Below are 18,197 nucleotides of genomic sequence, written 5' to 3' on the forward strand. Positions count from 1 at the left end.
TAATTTTAACTATGATTTAATATTACCTTGTTTTGACCAATAAACCTTTAATATACCCAAGGAGAATAAAAATGTATACTTGTAGTATATTTACTACTGATAAATCAGAGAAATGATAGTTCTTTTTATTAAACTGTGGTCTGCAGTAAAAGACTTGTGAAAATTATGTATAATGTTATGAATCAAATGTTCATTATAAAGTTTTAAAAGTGTGTTTGTCTAAATAAAAATCTACAATTTAATTTTTTAATTAAAGGAAAGCAAAGTGTTGCGGACAGTTCCTCTACTAGCAGCGTGCCTTCCCCAGGACAAGTGTAAAGTCAAGATTGGTCGTCGTTTTAGTGAAGAAAGGTAAATTAACTTTTAGGGCAACTTAAAATGATTTTTCTCCATAGATCTTTAAAAATGATTTCTTTAAAATTACCCTTTAGACCTAGAACAGTGATGGCGAACCTATGACACTCATTTTTTTGGTTGATTTTTCTTTGTTAAATGGCATTTAAATATATAAAATAAATATCAAAAATGTGAATCTTTGTTTTACTGTGGTTGTAAATATCAAAAAATTTCTATATGTGACATGGCACCAGAGTTAAGTTAGGGTTTTTCAAAATGCTGACATGCTGAGCTCAAAAGGTTCACCATCACTGACCTAGAATATGGTACATTGGAAGCAGTAAAAAAAAGTTAAGTTCTGCCTTTTCTCTCAAAATAATACAAGATAAAGCAAAATATAAACAAAAACATTTTTCCAAAACAGACCAAGTAGAATAAACAAAGGAATGACAGCATTATCCAAATTGCATACTAATATATATTGAGCCTAAAAGACATATATTTACTGTTTATTTCATTTTTGTTTAGATGGTAGGGTACTTGTATTTAGTTCCATATTTTTATTTTTTTACATTATATATGAGATACATTTATATAAGTAAACACATATCTATCCATTTCTAGCTCATTAAGGCTTTTCTAATGTACAGTGACTAGAACTATATTTAGTATCCTAGTTATAGGCACATCATCTATTTTCTTAAGTATAAAACACAATCTCGTGTCATATTTAAACTATTCTTTTTGGCTTGGCAGGTGTCACTCAGTGATTGAGCATCGACTTATGAATCAGGATATTGTGGTTCAATTCCTGGTCAGGGCACATGCCTGGGTTGAGGGCTCGGTCCCCAGTAGGGGGTGTGCAGGAGATAGCTGATTGATGATGTTTCTCTCTCATTGATGTTTCTATCTCTTTATCCCTCTCCCTTCCTCTCTGAAATCAATAAAAAATGTATTTTAAGAAATGTCCTTTTTGATGAGGCCCACTATTTTTATGTGCAGTTACCATTAGTTGATATCTTATTGACAGATCTATAATGTTCTTGGATCTTATTTTACATTGTATTACATAAACCATTGTCATAAATATATGTTATATACTATATATATTTAAATTTTCTACAAGTCTTTTTATACCTTTGAATCATCTGTGTTGCTTTTCTGCCCATTCACAAAGCCTTCACAAATTACTTTGATTCTGTCTACACAATTAAATAGATCGTTTGATGCAAAATTTAATTTCTCATGAAAGTATGGAGATTTCATTTTCAGTTAACTTAGAAAAATGTTAAGACTTGTACTAGCATGAAGCCCAGTGAATTGACCAAGCTTTTTCCTTACTTTATTATTTTAGCTTCCTTTATAATTCAGCTTCATATAATGAAAATAACATCATATTAGAACTTTATATAATAATATTTTTCTTTTCTCTGAAACTGTTGGTTAGGCACACTTTTCTCATATAGAATTTTCTATTGTAGTTTTTGCATAGCCTTGCCCACAAAGGAGAAATTTGCTCTGGGCTTGGTGCTGCTATTGGGAATTTTGCCATTTTGTTGGGAATGGAAGCAAGATCCAGAGCTTATCACATGGGGAGCAGCAACATCATTTACACTGTGACACTTCTTTCATACAGAGGCTCTTTATGATAGTTCCTCTATAATTCTTGGGTGGATGTGGCTATATAGGTGGAATAGGGTCCTACTTAATCTCTCAGCTTGGATCTAGGTTATTGTATTGCACCTATGGTATTGAAATGGAAACTACTTGGACCATCTCTGACATTTTGGCTATGTAACCCCTCTAGAATGTGCTTGGGGATGAGAAGCTTGACACTTTTACAAATAGCTTATCCCATTTTGAGCCCATTATAGGAAGTACTTCAGTTTTTTTCCATGATATCTAATATAGTGCTTACTCAGTAAATTATTATTCACTGATGGATTTTAAACTAAAGCTCATTGAGATTATTGACTTAATATTAATCTGGTAATATTAACTTAAACTTTTCCTAGAGTATGTGATATAAGCATAGGGGAATGATTATGAGGCATTACTTTTGGTATCCTTTATAAATGGACATTAAAAACGCTTATTTTTAACTTTTTGCCTCTATTGTATAAGAAAACTTTTGGGGTTTCTTTTGTGTGTTTTTTTAAACAATTGGGTTTTACGTATCAACCCTATATCCAGTGACTTTGTAAGTTCATTTGTTAGTTGTAGAAATTGTTTTGTAGATTCTCTAGGACTTTCTGTGTAAGTATCATTAGCATATGCAAATAGGGTCATTTATACTTTTTTCAAATTTTATGCCCTTTTTTTTCTTGCCTTATTGCAATAATTGGGACCTTCAATACAGCGTGTATTAGGAGTGGTGAAAACCAACATCTTTACCTTGATCCCAATCTCAAAGAACATTGTTAAAGAACATATGAAATTGGCCATACATTTTTGTAGACGCCTTTTACTGGTTTGAAGAAGATGCCATTTAGTGTCTTTAATTGACTCTTTAATTTGTCTCCTTTCCCCTCAAGCTTGTTTTGTTTCCTGTAGAGTAGACAGAGGCTGTCTTACTGTACATCTCCAGTCCCAAAATGCTTTGATATGTATTTTGGAATGAAGTTCAATAAGAATAATAAAACTTTTGTTACCCCACCAGGTAATAAAGATTTTTTTTAAAAATTTTTTTAGAGATCCTGAACTTTCAACTGTTTGTCGGAAGTCTGGTACATTAATATTATATCCAGGGGCTGAAGCTGCTAATTTGGAAGAGTTTATATTAGATTCTCCTATTTATCCTTCCACAATCATCATCATCGATGGTACATGGAGCCAGGCTAAGGACATTTTCTATAAGAATTCCTTGTTCCGACTGCCCAAACAGGTAAACATAGATTAAAGACAAATGTATTATTATGCATGTTATATATGTTGTTTGTAAGGGGATACATATACATTTTATGGTATTTGTATAGGTGAATGTGTACATAAATATGTACATGCTTCTATGTGTGTGTGTTTGTGTTGGAGGGGTGTAGGTTTGAGATATCTGTGTAGAAACTTTCAAATTTGTCCTTCTTTCTCAGTTCCCACTGCCTAACTTCATCATAGTTCAGGCGTTTTGCTATATGAAGAGTTTCTCAGACATTTAATTAGAGACATCTAAGGATGATTTCTGTTTGTATTAATGTTTTTATTGAGAATTATTATGTTTAAATACTTTTATTTGGTAACTAAGTTACTGTGTTCTTATTTAGAATTGACTGAATTTTTATGAAATACTTCTTTATATTCTTTATTATAAGCATATGATTTATCCTTCAATTTTTTGATGTAATTAATGATGATGATACATATCCTACTATTGAACCATTCTTGTGTTCCAGGAATGAACTCTACTTGGTTGTATTATGTAGTCCTTTTTATATGTTGCTGAAGCTTATGTTTTATTTTATGACATTGAATTATTATTTTTATGTTTTTTGTACTTTCATTGTCAGGTATACTAAGATGATATTAACTTCACCAAATAAATAGAAGAGATTTTAGTATTTTTCGGTAGCCTGGGATAGTTTAAATAATACTACAATTCCTTGCCCCGTAAAAATTAGATAGAACTCATTGACAAAACCTTATCCTGTCTTTAAATTGTTTCATACTCTTTATAGGTATTAATCAAGCTTTCTAATTCTGGTTGGTTCAGTTTTTAATAACTTTTATCTTTTATAGGGAATTATTTCTTTCCCTTGAGTTAAATTGGTTGCCATATGCCTTCATGTATTCTTTATTTTTTTATGTTAATATTTGCTTATCATGATTTTTTTTTTAAAAAAAATACTTAGCCAAGGATATTTTTCCATTGATTTTAGAGAGAGTGGAAGAGAGAAGGAAAGACAGAGAGGAATATCGATGTGAGAGAAACACATCGATTGGTTGCCTCCCACATAAGCCTCGACCAGGGCCTGAGCTGGGGAGGAACCTGCAACAGAGGTATGTGCCTTTGACCAGAATCAAACCCAGGACCCATTGGTCCGCAGGCCAATGCTCTATCCATTGGAGCCAAACTGGGTAGGGCTCTTTATGTATTCTTTATTACTTACTTTAACTTAAAAATATTCCTTTCTTCCTTCTAATCATATGTAAAACGACGTACACATATTTTTCCCCATGAACAGACTCAAAAGAGGTTTATCTATTTTATTGCACTTTAAAAGGTATTAGACTTTAGATTGTTTTAATAGCTGTTATACTTTATTCTCATTTCATTAATTTGAGCTTGTATCTTGATCAGTTTATTTTGCCCTTTTTAGCTTATTTTTTCTGATTTTTAAGATTTGTACTAAGAGTACTAAATTCCTTTGTTAAGGTTTGTATTTATTCTTCATAATAAAGGGAAAGGAGGCTGCAATATTTCTTCTTAGTATAACTTTCATTGTATCCTACATCTTTGGGTTTACGTTCTTATATTTAGAACACTGATATAATTTGTAATTTGTTTTGCTTTCTTTCTACCCATGGATTATCAGTAGGTTTTTAAGTCTCAAGAATAGTTAATGTGGTGAGTGCTTTGAATGGGCCAGTCCCACTTCCAAGTACTTTACATATATTAGCTTGTTTTAACTTTTTCCAAGTTCTATGAAGTTAAGTATTATTGTTATCTTAGACCAGTGGTCGGCAAACTCATAAGTCAACAGAGCCAAATATCAACAGTACAACGATTGAAATTTCTTTTGAGAGCCAAATTTTTTAAACTTAAACTATATAGGTAGGTACATTGTTATTAACTTAATTAATAATTTTGGATTGAGTACTTAGTATTAACAACATGAGTTCAATACACTAATATATTTATGGAATGCCTATTATGTGTCTAAGGCTGGATATAACATGACTTCCTTCTGGAACTTACATTCTAGTGAGGAAGATCAACTTTAAATAAATAAATAGTCACATCAAATAATTTGCAGTTGTCATGAGTGCTAAGGAAGGAAATAAACAGTAAGCGAGAGAAGTTATTTAGCAAGGTTAGGCATTTAAACCCCTCTAAGCAGATAAGTTTCATTTTATAATAATAAAGCCACCAACACAAAATAATTATAATTCTTAAATTGATGACAAAAATACCTGTAGGATTTGTGGCTGGTTGGAAAAATACAGTTACTTTATGCTTCAAGTAGGTACTTTTGTCACCCACGCGCGATTTGCGGACGCAACTAGCACTAACCACTGCACAATGAGACTGCTGACTGACTGGCTCACTCAACTCGTGCATGAATTGCGCACGCCTCCCCCGCACTGCGTATCCCGCGGCCTGCCTGCGCTGCGTCTCTGGTCGCCCAACCGACTGACACCCCGAACCACTTCTTCAAAATAGACTCGCCCAGGCCGAAAACCGACTTCTGCACATGGGCCACAAAGTTTCAATTGCACTGTACGTGTGCGCCCGCACGTGGTATTTTGTGGAAGAGCCACACTCAAGGGGCCAAAGAGCCGCTTGTGAGCTGCGGTTTGCCGACCACTGTATTAGACAAAACTGAGGCACAGAGATGTTAAATAGTTTGCTTAACTATTTCACAGCAGAACTGCAATTTGAACCTATCTAGTTTAGAGGCAAAGCTTGTGGTCTTAACCAAAGTGGTATACTGCTTCTAAAATGGAAAATTTCTACCCAAGATATTTACATACTAGAGGCCCAGTGCACGAAATTTGTGCACTCAGGGGGAGGGAGGGAATCCCTTAGCTTGAATTGTGAGAGGGCGCAGGCCAGGCCGAGGGACCCCACTGGTGCACGATTGTGACCAGGGAAGGACATGGGAGGTTGGCCAGCCAGGGAGGGACTGTGGGAGGGCTCCAGGGTGTGTCCTGCCTGACTCACTCAGTCCCAATCAGCCAGACCCCAGCAGCAAGCTAACCTACCAGTCGGAGCGTCTGCCCCCCAGTGGTCACGCACGTCATAGCAACTGATCAACCGGTTGACTGTCTGCTCCCTGGTGGTCAGTGCACATCATAGCGAGCGGTTGAGTGGCCTTGGCATATTATTAGCATATTACACTTTGATTGGTTGAATGACCAACCAGACAATTGGGCACTTAGCGTATTAGGCTTTTACTATATAGGACTAGAGGCCAGGTGCATGAAATTTGTGCACTCTGTGGGGGGGGGGGGTCCCTCAGCCCAGCCTGCGCCCTGTCACAGTCCGGGAGCCCTTGGGGGATGTCGGACTGCTGGTTTCGGCCCGATCCCCACAGGCAAGGGACCCCGCCAGTTCATGAATCCATGCACCAGGCCAGTTTCAGCCCGATCCCTGCAGGCCTGGCTGAGGGACCATCTGGGACCCCTTGGGGGATGTTGGACTGCTGGTTTCGGCCCGATCCCCACAGGCCAGGCCAAGGGACCCCTCCAGTGCACGAATCCATGCACTGGGCCAGTTTCAGCCCAATCCCTGTAGGCCTGGCCGAGGGACCACCAGATTTGTGCATCAGTCCTCTAGTATGCGTATAAGATCTTTGGTTAAACTCTTCCCACCCTTCCCCCTTTCCTCTGAGATTCAGCAGTCTGTTCCATGTTTCCATGCCTGTGCGTTGAGCATCTGCCCCCTGGTGGTCAGTGCACATCATAGCTACTGATTGAATGGTCGCTTAGGCTTTTATATATATACTAAAGATCTGGTGCACGAAAATTTGTGCACTTGAGGGAATCCATCAGCCAGGCCTGCACTCTCTCACAGTCCAGGACCCATCAGGGGATGTCCACCTGCCGGCTTAGGCCTGCTCCCCAGGGGATCGGGCCTAAGCTGGCAGTCAGCCATCCCTCTGGCAGCCCAGGAGCCCTCAGGGGATGTCTGACTAATGGCTTGGGCCTGCTCTCCACCTTCGCCGCTGTGCTGGCCAGCCATGAGCTGGCTTCTGGCTGAGCAATGCTCCCCCTGTGGAAGTGCACTGACTCCAGGGGGCCGCTCCTGCATTGAGCATCTGCTCCCTGGTGGTCAGTGCGTGTCATAATGACCAGTTGTTCCTGGTCTTTCTGCCGTTAGGGTAAATTTGCATATTACCCTTTTATTATATAGGTTATGATAGTCACCATTCTTAGATCCCTAGTGCCGGGGTCCAACCCCAGCAGGTCCAGGGGTTCCCAAAGGCGTAGACGGAGTCGGCGAAGAAGGAATGACACGGAGACAGCGTTCAGTTGATCAGCAGCCTAGCCAGGATCTCCAGCCAAGTTCTGGTCTCGATCTCCAGAGAGGTTCTGCTGGTTCTCCAGCCAGGTTCTGTCTGAGATCTCCAGCCATGTTCGGTCACCAGGTTCTAGTCAGGTTCTCTTGCCAATTTCTGTAGTCAGGTTCAGTCCAGGATCTTTTGCCATGTTCTCTCCAGCGAAGTTCTTCTGTCTGTAGGTTCTGTGTAGGTTCTGTCTGTAGGTTCTCTCTTCTTAGTTCTGTCTCTTTCTGTCTTGTTACATCTGTATTTATACCAGTTGATTCAATCCTATCAATCTCTATTACAAAGGTTAGGGCGTTTTTTATCTCCATTCCAGGGAGTAAAGATTTATGTAGCTTAAGCATGATTGTTCGTAGTTAAAATGATTAATTACCCGCCTGGCAATTAGTTAAGAGGTTTTATTCCCTCCCTAACTTCAGGGGAAAATCCCTACCTGGGGATTCAACCTTTCTCGGAAAGGTGACCTTGGTTAAAACACAGCGCCAAGAAGGTCAGCAAACATATTAAGAACCGTACGCCATATATGCCAGGTCCCTTGAAACAGCAAGGATGGACCGGCTCCCGGCACCCTAGGACTTACTTATCTTAAAACAAAGTTTGTCCCTTTGACCCCCTTCATCCATTATGCCTACATCCTACTCCCCACCTCTTTTAACCACCAAGATGTTCTCTGTATCAGTGAGCTCACTTTTTTTGTTTTGTTTTGGTTTTAGATTCCCAATATAAGTGATATTTTATTGCATTTGTTTTTCTTTGATTTATTTCACTTAGCATAAAGCCCTCAAGATTTCTCCTAGGTTGGTTTTATGATATGATTTAATGTATAGACACACCCAAACGGTATGTCAGATATGTAGAAAAATCATACAGTAATACAAAATCTGTATAGCATAAATGGATGTCAACTTTTGAGGATTTATAAGCTTAGAGCATCTGGTCCTTTGATATCATTAATGACTTTGCATGCAGGTCAAACCTTAAGATTCATATGACATTCATTTGTGTAAATACGATAGAAAATAGCTCAAAAATATTAAAGATTTATGAGTTATAGCAGGTATTAAGTCTACTCTTCCCAAATGAATACTTGCAAAGGTGATTATGATTGCAAAAATTTAATTCTTGTTTTTACCCTCTGCCTTGATCAGAAACATTTTAAAACTGTATATTCAAGTGTAAATATGATTCATTGAGACAATTATGTTAAGGAAAAATTACGATAAATGTTTGGATATAATTATAAATTTAACTTAAAATACTCAATTCCACCTCAAAATGTAATTTTTTGGTTTATAGAAATCTGGGTAGTCTTACCAGTGTATGATATAATATTTGATCTATTTTTAAATATAATGAATTATAGTTGTCATATATTTATGTGCTTTATAATTTTAGCTATACATTCTCACAGATGTTCATGCCTACATTTCACTAATTATATGAATATTTATTCGGTCTCTACATGTTTTAGGTACTATTCAACACAAAGAACATATATTTTTTTCTTTTTGCCTTTGAACATTTGATAACTGATATTTCAAATACCATATTTGAAGTTCTCCATTATTCAGTACTTCATCAAGTTAAATAATTATATTTTTATAAATTATTTTGTTTCTCAGAAGATCACTAGATAGAGTGATGATATATTGATACAGTATAAAGTGAGAAAAGATGTTATTATGTGATATACAGATATATTACTAGGTTATGTTTGATGATAAATTGCCCAAAACATAGAAACAATAGAAAATAATTAAGTATGAATCATTAAAAAGAATTTAAGATTACAATGAACCATCTGATTTAATTTTGAGTTTATTTGAGTTTAAGGTGAGAGTTCCTAATATAAAGTTACTTAATCTCCTGATGATTTGACTTGATAATCTACTTTTTACACAGTTAGGACACGCTTAAAGAACTTCTCTAATTTATGTTGACAGGTCTCAGACACCACTGATAGCTTATTTAATACTTAACTAGATAACTAGATCTTCCGTGTTTAAATTCACATGGTGTACCCCAATATATTGTATACTAGTATAGCATTTTCTTCAACTACATGAAGGTGTAATTTAGACCAGATAGTAAGCTTTAGAGAAAATATCAACAGAGGCATTCTGTACTCTGTGTTTTAATTTGATTCTCAGTAAAAATCAAATTATTAAAAACTGAACTGTTTAGGATTGAGAAACTATTTTCTCCAAATTTGATTGTTTTAACACTACCTCATTATTTTTGTTTTATTATTTTTTTTAACATACTTTAACATGTGATAGTGTTAAGTTTTCAAGCATACTTATGATGTAAGGTATGTATTTACATATTTGGAATCCTCCCATCTTTTTGTCAGTGTTTTGATTTTGCATTTTCAAGGGAGATCATAAGTTGTTGATTGTGGCTACCCAAAAAATACAGGAAAAATGTCATGGAGAAAATATAAAAACTGTTGGCACTAGAAGTTTTAACAATCTTTATTATAAATTTAATTATATTTGCATGTTATATTTCACAATATAGTTAAATCCTGACAGACTGTAAAATATATGTGAATCTATATATTTGGGTAGTGGTAATGATTTTGAGACCCTCTGCTAGTAAGTACATCAAGAAATAAACTTTTGAGTAGTTTTTCTATCATTGATTTTTGTTTAATCTATTAACTCTGTTAATCTATCTTAAAATATTTTATCTTTTTTAATGTCAAGATCTGGACTATAGTTTCTAGATGGATAAAGTAATTCTCTTATGCAAACTGAGCTATCACTTCCGTTCATGGCTACAATTTTGCTCTCATTATCTTTGTAGTTAATACCATGTCTGCTAAACTTGTGTGAAGCTTTACAATTATTTATAGATATTCAAATGACAGTAAGTAGCTTTTCTTACATTTACATTTAAAATAATTTAATTGGAATCATTTTAAAAGATATTAAGCTAACAAATAGAAGAACGTTCATATTAACACTTATTATAACAGCCCCAGTTCTCATAGAATAAATTGGCTTTATAATACTAGTAAAACTAAACTTCAACTAGCAACATGAATGAATTTCATAAACATAATGTTGATGAAAGCCAGACATCAATGAATACGCCTATATGATTCCATTTGTATAAAGTTTAAAACTGGCAAAACTATGGTTTTATAGGACAGGATAAAGGTCAGTTTATTTTGTGGAGGTGCGAGTGGCATGGAAGGGGTCTGGTTTCTGCTTATATTCTGTTTGTTGGGTACTGGTTACACAGATATGTTATGTTCCCTTTGCAAAGATTCATAGAGTTGCATTACTTATGACTTGGGCCTATATACAGACAGTCCTTGGGTTATGTTGGGTGACGTTGGACTCGACGTACGTTGTTTCATGGTTACCTTGCCATCTCCCGTTTATTTATATATATAAAAAATTCCGTTATTTCGGCATATGTACATATGTGCTTTATGTTTTTTATTATTTATTTACCAAAAGTAAAGGTCAGGAATTGTTATCTTTCTTTTAAATTTTTTTTTACTGTTTCACTTCATTACTGCTGTGTGTGCTCCATGTGAGTGACATAGGTGCTTATGTAAGTGGGTTCCGACTTACAGAGAAAATCGCATTACGTTGTGCTGTAGGAACAGATCTCTGATGTAACCCGAGGACCTACTGTATCTCTGTATCGCTATATCTCTATCTCTATATCTCTATCTATATCTGTATCTATCTATATATCTATATCTATACCTATACCTATACCTATACCTATATCATCTACATCTACATCTGTTTATCTATATATATCTTTAAGAAGTACATATATAGTTGATTCTTATTATTTACTAGAGGCCCATGCGCAAGGAGGCGCCCCGCTTCCTGCCATGCAAGGAGGCACCCCGCGGGGGGGGGGGGGGGCAGGACCCATGCCTGACCAGCATAGTGCCAGCCGCTGCGTTGTGTCCGCTGGGGTGGGGGCAGGTGCTTCTGTGTGTTGTGTCTCCACTCTGGCCTGCCCCCAGCCATAGCCTCCCCGCGGCCGCTGGGGTGGGAGCGGCACGCAGTCCCCTCCCACCCATCTGCACACGCAGCTCCTCCTGAGTGGTTGTGACTCTCGGCTAATTAGGTTATACCCTGTTTATATCTATAGATTATATATATGGATGATAGCTAGACTATATAAAGTTGCTGTTTACACTGAATTAGTGAGTATTGAGCCATTGCCTTTAGGGGAAATAAAAGATTAGTTTTCTATAGCCTCTCATTACAACGGTTTTGCCAGTCAATCAATACATAACCTTGTTTTATGTGTGTTTTTGTTTACAGAAATTATTTAATACATACATTGATTCATTAACAGAACTCATGCCTGAGTGAAGCTTATTTCATATATATTTTCTCCGTAAGCGCACATCTCAGCCTTCTTGTGCTTAGGAACACTAGACAGCACTTGAACACTGTGCTGGGGGCCATTTTAATCATGAAATCATCAACAAAAAGCACAAAACTGCACAAAATGTGGTAACTAAATACACCGAGGAAAGGATACTGTTTACAATATGAGAGCTGAAATGATAAGGCACAGTGTCACTGTGTTCTACCCCAGGTGGAAATGTGTTCTTGGGCAATGTAAATTTTCCACTTTTCTGTGTGTGAGCATGCTTGCCACTGACTGTAAAACCTAGAGTATTGATCTTGGAATTAAAATTTAATTTTTGTGAGTAGGTGAGTTACAAATACAGAATCTATAAATAATGAGGATTGACTGTATGTGGTGTATCTCTCTCTCTCTCTCTCTCTCTCTCTCTCTCTCTATATATATATATATATATATATATATATATACATATATATATATATATATATATATATACTAGAGGCCCAGTGCACAAAAACTTGTGCACTGGCGGGGGGGGGGGGTATCCCTCAGCCCCACTTGTGCCCTCTCACAGTCTGGGACCCCTCGAGAGATAACAACCTGCTGGCTTAGGCCCACTCCCGGGTGGCAGAGGGCAGGCCCAATCCCTAGGTGCCTGCCCCGCAACCCCTGGTCAGGCTCAGAGCAAGGCCGATTGGGGAGTTGGGGCGCCGCCCCCTGTCATGCACAGAGCAGGGCAGATCAGGTGGTAGCGATGCCACCCTCAGTCACGGTCAGGATAGAGCTAATTGGGGGGTTGTGGCGCCGCCCCCTGTCACACTCAAGGCAGGGTTGATGGGGAGGTTGCGGCTCCACCCCATCACGCACAGAGCAGGGCGGATCAGGGGGTTGGGGCGCTGCCCCTGTCACACACAGAGCAGGCCCATCAGTGGGGTTGGGCCTCCATACCCTGTCACACACAGAGCAGGGCTGATCAGGGGGTTGGGGAGCTCCGCCCTGTCATGCACAGAGCAGGTCCGATGGGGAGGTTGGGGAGCTCCCCCCTATCAGGCACAGAGCAGGGCCGATCAGGGGGTTGGGACGCCTTCCCCTTTCACAAACAGAGTAGGGCGGATAGGGAGGTTGTGGCCCCGCCCCCTGTCACATACAGAGCCACAGGGCGATCAGGGGGTTTGGGCGCTGCCCCCTGTCATGCTGCTCCAGGGGCCAGGAGGCCTCGTGGCTCCGCTGATCCCAGTGCTAGGAGGCCTCGCGGCTCTGCTGATCCCGGTGCTGAGAGGCCTCGCTGCTCTGCTGATCCTGGTGCTGGGAGGCCTCACGGCTCCATTGAACCCGGTGCTGGGAGGCCTCGAAGCTCTGCTGATCCCGGTGCTGGGAGGCCTCACTGCTCCTCTGATCCCGGTGCTGGGAGGCATATTACCCTTTTACTATATAGGATAGAGGCCTGGTGCACGAGTGGGGGTTGGCTGGTTTGCCCTGAAGGGTGTCTTGGATCAGGGTGGGGGTCCCGCTTGGGTGCCTGGCCAGCCTGGGTGAGGGGATGATGGCTGTTTGCAGATGGTCACACCCCCTTCAGGGTGGGGGTCCCCACTGGGGTGCCTGGCCAGTCTGGGTGAGGGGCTGAGGGCCGTTTTCAGGCTGGCGGGTGACTGAAGCTCCTCCCAACCTCTCCTTTTTTCCTTTTTTTAAATTCTGGGATTTATTTACCTTCTATGGCTGTCACTGGAGCTGAGAGCCGGCTTTAGCTCAGACCTCGGCTGCTGAAAGCAGGTTTCTGTGCTTTGTTTACCTTCTGTATTTGAAACTTTGTTGCGACTCCAGCTCTGAGATCCCGGCTGACTGAAAGCAGGTTTCTGGGGTTTTGTTTAGCTTCTATATTTGTAACAATGTTTCTTAGACAACACCTCAGAGCTGTGCTGCGGCAGGCGGGGAACGTTGGCTTCCTCCGTCACTGAAGCAAGCATATCCTATCTAATAAAAGAGAAACATGGTAATTAGCTTAAGACCGCTACCCTTCCCATTGGCTAATCAAGGCGATATGCAAATTAACTGCCAGCCAAGATGGCGGCCGGCAGCCAGGCAGCTTAAAGCGAAAATGAGGCTTGCTTGCTTCAGTGACGGAGGACTCCAACGTTCCCCGCCTGCTGCTGCAGGCCTCTGAGCTGCAACTCTAAGCAACTATGTTACAAATATAGAAGCTAAACAAAACCCCAGATACCTGCTTTAGTCGGCCGGGCTTTAGCCAGCAGGATCGCAACATTGTTTCAAATACAGAAGGTAAACAAAGGCCAGAAACCTGCTTTCAGCAGCCAAGGCCTAAGAGCTGGAGCCAAGCCTCGAGCTAAAGCTGGCCCAGAATAAAAAAAAAAAGTAAAAAAGGAGCGGTTGGGAGCTTCAGTCACCCGCCAGCCTGAAAACAGTCCTCAGCCCTTCACCCAGACTGGCCAGGCACCCCAGTGAGGACCCCCACCCTGAAGGGTGTGTGACCAGCTGCAAACAGCCATCATCCCCTCACCCAAGAGGGCCAGGCACCCCAGTGGGTACCCCCACCCTGATCCAGGACATCCTTCAGGGCAAACCAGCTGGCCCCCACCCGTGCACCAGGCCTCTATCCTATATAGCAAAAGGGTAATATGCCTCCCAGCACCAGAATCAGCAGAGCAGCAAGGCCTCCCAGCACTGGGATCAGCGGAGCCGCGAGGCCTCCCGGCACCGGGATCAGCGTGACAGGGGGTAGCGCCCAAACACCCTGATTGCCCTGCAGCTCTGTATGTGATTGGGGCAGGGCCACAACCTCCCCATTGGCCCTGCTCTGTTCGTGACAGGGGAAGGCTCCCCACCCCCCTGATCAGCCCTGGTCTGTGCCTGATAGAGGGGAGCTCCCCAACCCCCTGATTGCCCTGTGGCTCTGTGTGTGACAGCGTGCAGCGCCCCAACGCCCCCTCCCCCCACGGGCCCTGCTCTGTGTGTGACGGGGTAGAGCCATAACCTCCCCATCGGCCCTGCCCTGAGTGTGACAGGGTGTGGTGCCCCAATTCCCCTATCGGCCCTACTCTGTGAGTGACAAGGGGGGAGCTCCCCAGCCCCCTGATCGGCCCTGCTCTGTGCGTGACAGGGGGGAGCTCCACAACCCCCTGATCGGCCCTGGTCTGTGCATGACAGGGTATGGAGCCCCAACCCCCCTGATGGGACCTGCTCTGTGAGTGACAGGGGGGAGCTCCCCAACCCCCTGATTGGCCCTGCTCTGTGCGTGACAGGGGGTGGCGCCGCAACCTGCCCATCGACCCTGCCTTGAGTGTGACAGGGGGAGGTGCCCCAATCCCCCAATCGGCCCTACCCTGAGTGTGACTGAGGATGGCATCGCAACCTCCCGATCCACCCTGCTCTGTGCATGACAGGGACGGCGCCCGAACTCCCCAATCGGCCCTGCTCTGAGCCCGACCAGGGGCTGCATCTAGGGATTGGGCCTGCCCTCTGCCACCCGGGAGCAGGCCTAAGCCAGCAGGTCGTTATCTCCCGAGGGGTCCCAGACTGTGAGAGGGCACAGGCTGGGCCGAGGAACCCCCTTCCACCCCCCCCCCCGAGTGCACAAATTTTTGTGCACTGGGCCTCTAGTATCTACACTAATAAAAGAGAAACATGCAAATTGGTGTCATTGCTACGCCCACCAGCCAATCAGGATGAGTATGCAAATTAACCCAACAAAGATGGCAGTTAATTTGCATATGCAGGCATGGAGCGAAGACTGAAGACGACTGAAGACTGAAGATGACTGACGACTGAAGTCGACTGATGACTGAAGAGGCTTGGCTTCTCTGCTGCAGCTGGAGCGGAGATGCCAAGCTTTGCTGCTGCGGCCGGACCAAAGGCCTGGGTCCCAGGTGCCGGAGGAAAACTGGTGCCGGCAGCCAGGGGAAGGAAGGCCTATTGTGCGAATCTTTGTGCAACGGGCCTCTCATATCCTATATAATAGAAGCCTAATATGGCAACTGACTGAACGACCAGCAGAACGACCAGTTGTTATGACATGCACTGACCTCCAGGGGGCGGACACTCAACACAGGAGCTGCCCCCAGCCCACGGGTCCCAGGCCAGCCAAGGCGGGTGCCAGCGGGGGAGGTGGGACAGTCGCCCTGCCTGTCGCCCCACAGATTGGCCCTGATTGCCAGCCAGGCCTAGGGACCCTACTTGAGTAAATATTTCTAGATCAAGTATGTAAGTGGACTTTTTCTCCTTAAACTAAATGTTTTTAATGCCAATTTGTAATTAAAATTAGATAAATTCTAGAGTACTAATTTTGTTAATATTTTCCCCCAGACTACAGGGTTACATGATAACCAGAATGTTTGGTGACAAGCTTTATAGATTTAAAATATTACCTTCTGATTCCTTACAGATTCATTATAACATTGCACATTAGTTTGCTTTGGCCTGGTAACAACTTACCAATAGGTTATTACTTTTAAAGTGCTGTAATTCTTATCCAACCTTTAGGAGATTTCACAGGTACCATTACAAAAGACTGGATTAAGAATTAATTTTCAGATATTAAGTTTACTCTGTGATTGCAATTATGCATATTTCAAAAGTAAATATTATTTAGGACGATTTATTTTACACACTGATTCCTTTTAACTACCTTTAACTTAATTTTTTTCCAAGGAACAGAAAATATGCCATTTAGGTCAGTCCCAGCCAGTGGTTTGTATAGCCTAATACATTGTTTTTGACAATGACGTGTGGCTGTTGTTTCAGTTACCTCTTGCTATATGTGCAGAATGCAATTAATAGAGGTTTGAGTTGGCTCTCCTTAGAAACAAGAATGCTTGGAAATATGGCCTTTGGCTGGCATCTGTGTGTGTGAATGGCAAACAGTTTCCTACACAGATATAAAACTTTTCCTAAATGGTAAGAGTAGTTCATTGTGGTTAAATTATTTGTGCAAACAATCCTATATAATTACAGCCTAATATGCAAATTGTCCCCTCTGGCGGTTGTTTGACCAGGAATTCGACTGGGAGACTGGAAGTTTGATCGCTCACTATGACCAGCGGGTGGTGGCCAACCTCCCATGGCACCTGGGCAGGGGGCTGTGACCTCTTATCGGCTACCTGGAGGTGGGGGTAATGGGGTCAGAGGTGCAGTGAGAATGCGGGGTGTCCATCGAGCTTGCTCTCTGCCTGCTACCCTCCCCAGGACACCAGGGCTCGTGTGTCGGGAAAACCCCCATGCTCACCGGGCGCCCGCAAGGAGCCCACCCTGCACTTGCATGGCCTCCCGAGTGAGCTGGGCTGCAGCTGCTGCGACTGCAGGGCCAGTCGGGCTCCCGTGGGTTCACACAGGAGCCGATCTGCAAGGCCAGCCAAGAGAGAGCGCGCTGCCCACCCTGCTTCCATGTGGTGCCGCTGGGTGGCCCAGAGGCCCACACTGCGCCTCAGCCCTTGGCGTCTGGCCGCACTCACCACATCTCTACATGGGGACTCGGGTGTCATGTCTCAGGCAGAGGGGGGCGCGCAGGGACCTGGGGGTCCAGGTGCTGCCCAGGGCCCAGAGGTCAGCTGGGACCTGCCTTTCCATGCCAGACGCTCACACTTTGCCGGCCAGGCCTAGGGACTGCACCCATGTATGAATTTCCTGCACCAGGCCTATGGTGATATATAATGAGTACCTGCTTTTCTCTGGGAGTCTGAAATTTGGTATGTGCCAGGCAGAGGGTGCCTAAGTGACTAGCCTCCATCAAAGACCGTGGGCACTGTCTTCAATGAGCTTCCCCAGTAGACAACACTTCACGTAGGTTGTCACAGTTCAGTGCCATTTTAGGATTTACATGCATCTTAAGCAATTTCACTGGGAGAGGACTCTTAGAAGCTTACATTGTTTTCCTCTGGACTCTGCCATATATCTGTTTCTTTTGCTTATTCTGCTTTGTATTATTTTGCTGTAAGAAATTTTAGCCATAAATTTGACTATTTGCTGAGTTTTGTGAGGCCTAGTGAATCTCTGAGCTTGTGGGTGTTCTTGGGGACTTCTGACACACTGCATAACAAATTTGCACAAAACTTGGTATGAAAACAACAACCAATTTATTGTATTTCACGATTTTGTTACTCAGACACAGTTTGATTTGGTGTTGACAGCAGTCACTGGGTGGTTTGGTCTGGACTTTATGCACATATCTGGCATGTTGGCAGCGAGGGATGGAGGGTTGTGCTCAGCTTGTATTGTAGCTTAGAATGTAGCCTCTCCTGTTTTAGAGGCCTGAAATGCCAGTGAAGAAGTCAGATGACCCTG

At 42.1% G+C, this 18,197-nt stretch overlaps 1 protein-coding gene across 3 annotated transcripts in view; it reads left to right on the top strand.

The window, feature by feature from the left end:
- DTWD2 (DTW domain containing 2) overlaps window positions 1–18,197 on the top strand; it is a 73,829-nt gene that overhangs the window by 26,669 nt on the left and 28,963 nt on the right. For all 3 annotated transcript variants that reach the window (XM_059693813.1, XM_059693815.1, XM_059693814.1), the window contains 2 exons: window positions 257–351; window positions 3,028–3,220. In XM_059693813.1, the coding sequence (XP_059549796.1) occupies window positions 257–351; window positions 3,028–3,220 (288 nt within the window). The remainder of the gene's footprint in view (window positions 1–256; window positions 352–3,027; window positions 3,221–18,197) is intronic.

The sequence above is a fragment of the Myotis daubentonii genome, chromosome 4, assembly GCF_963259705.1.
Source record: "Myotis daubentonii chromosome 4, mMyoDau2.1, whole genome shotgun sequence".
NCBI lineage: Eukaryota > Metazoa > Chordata > Mammalia > Chiroptera > Vespertilionidae > Myotis > Myotis daubentonii.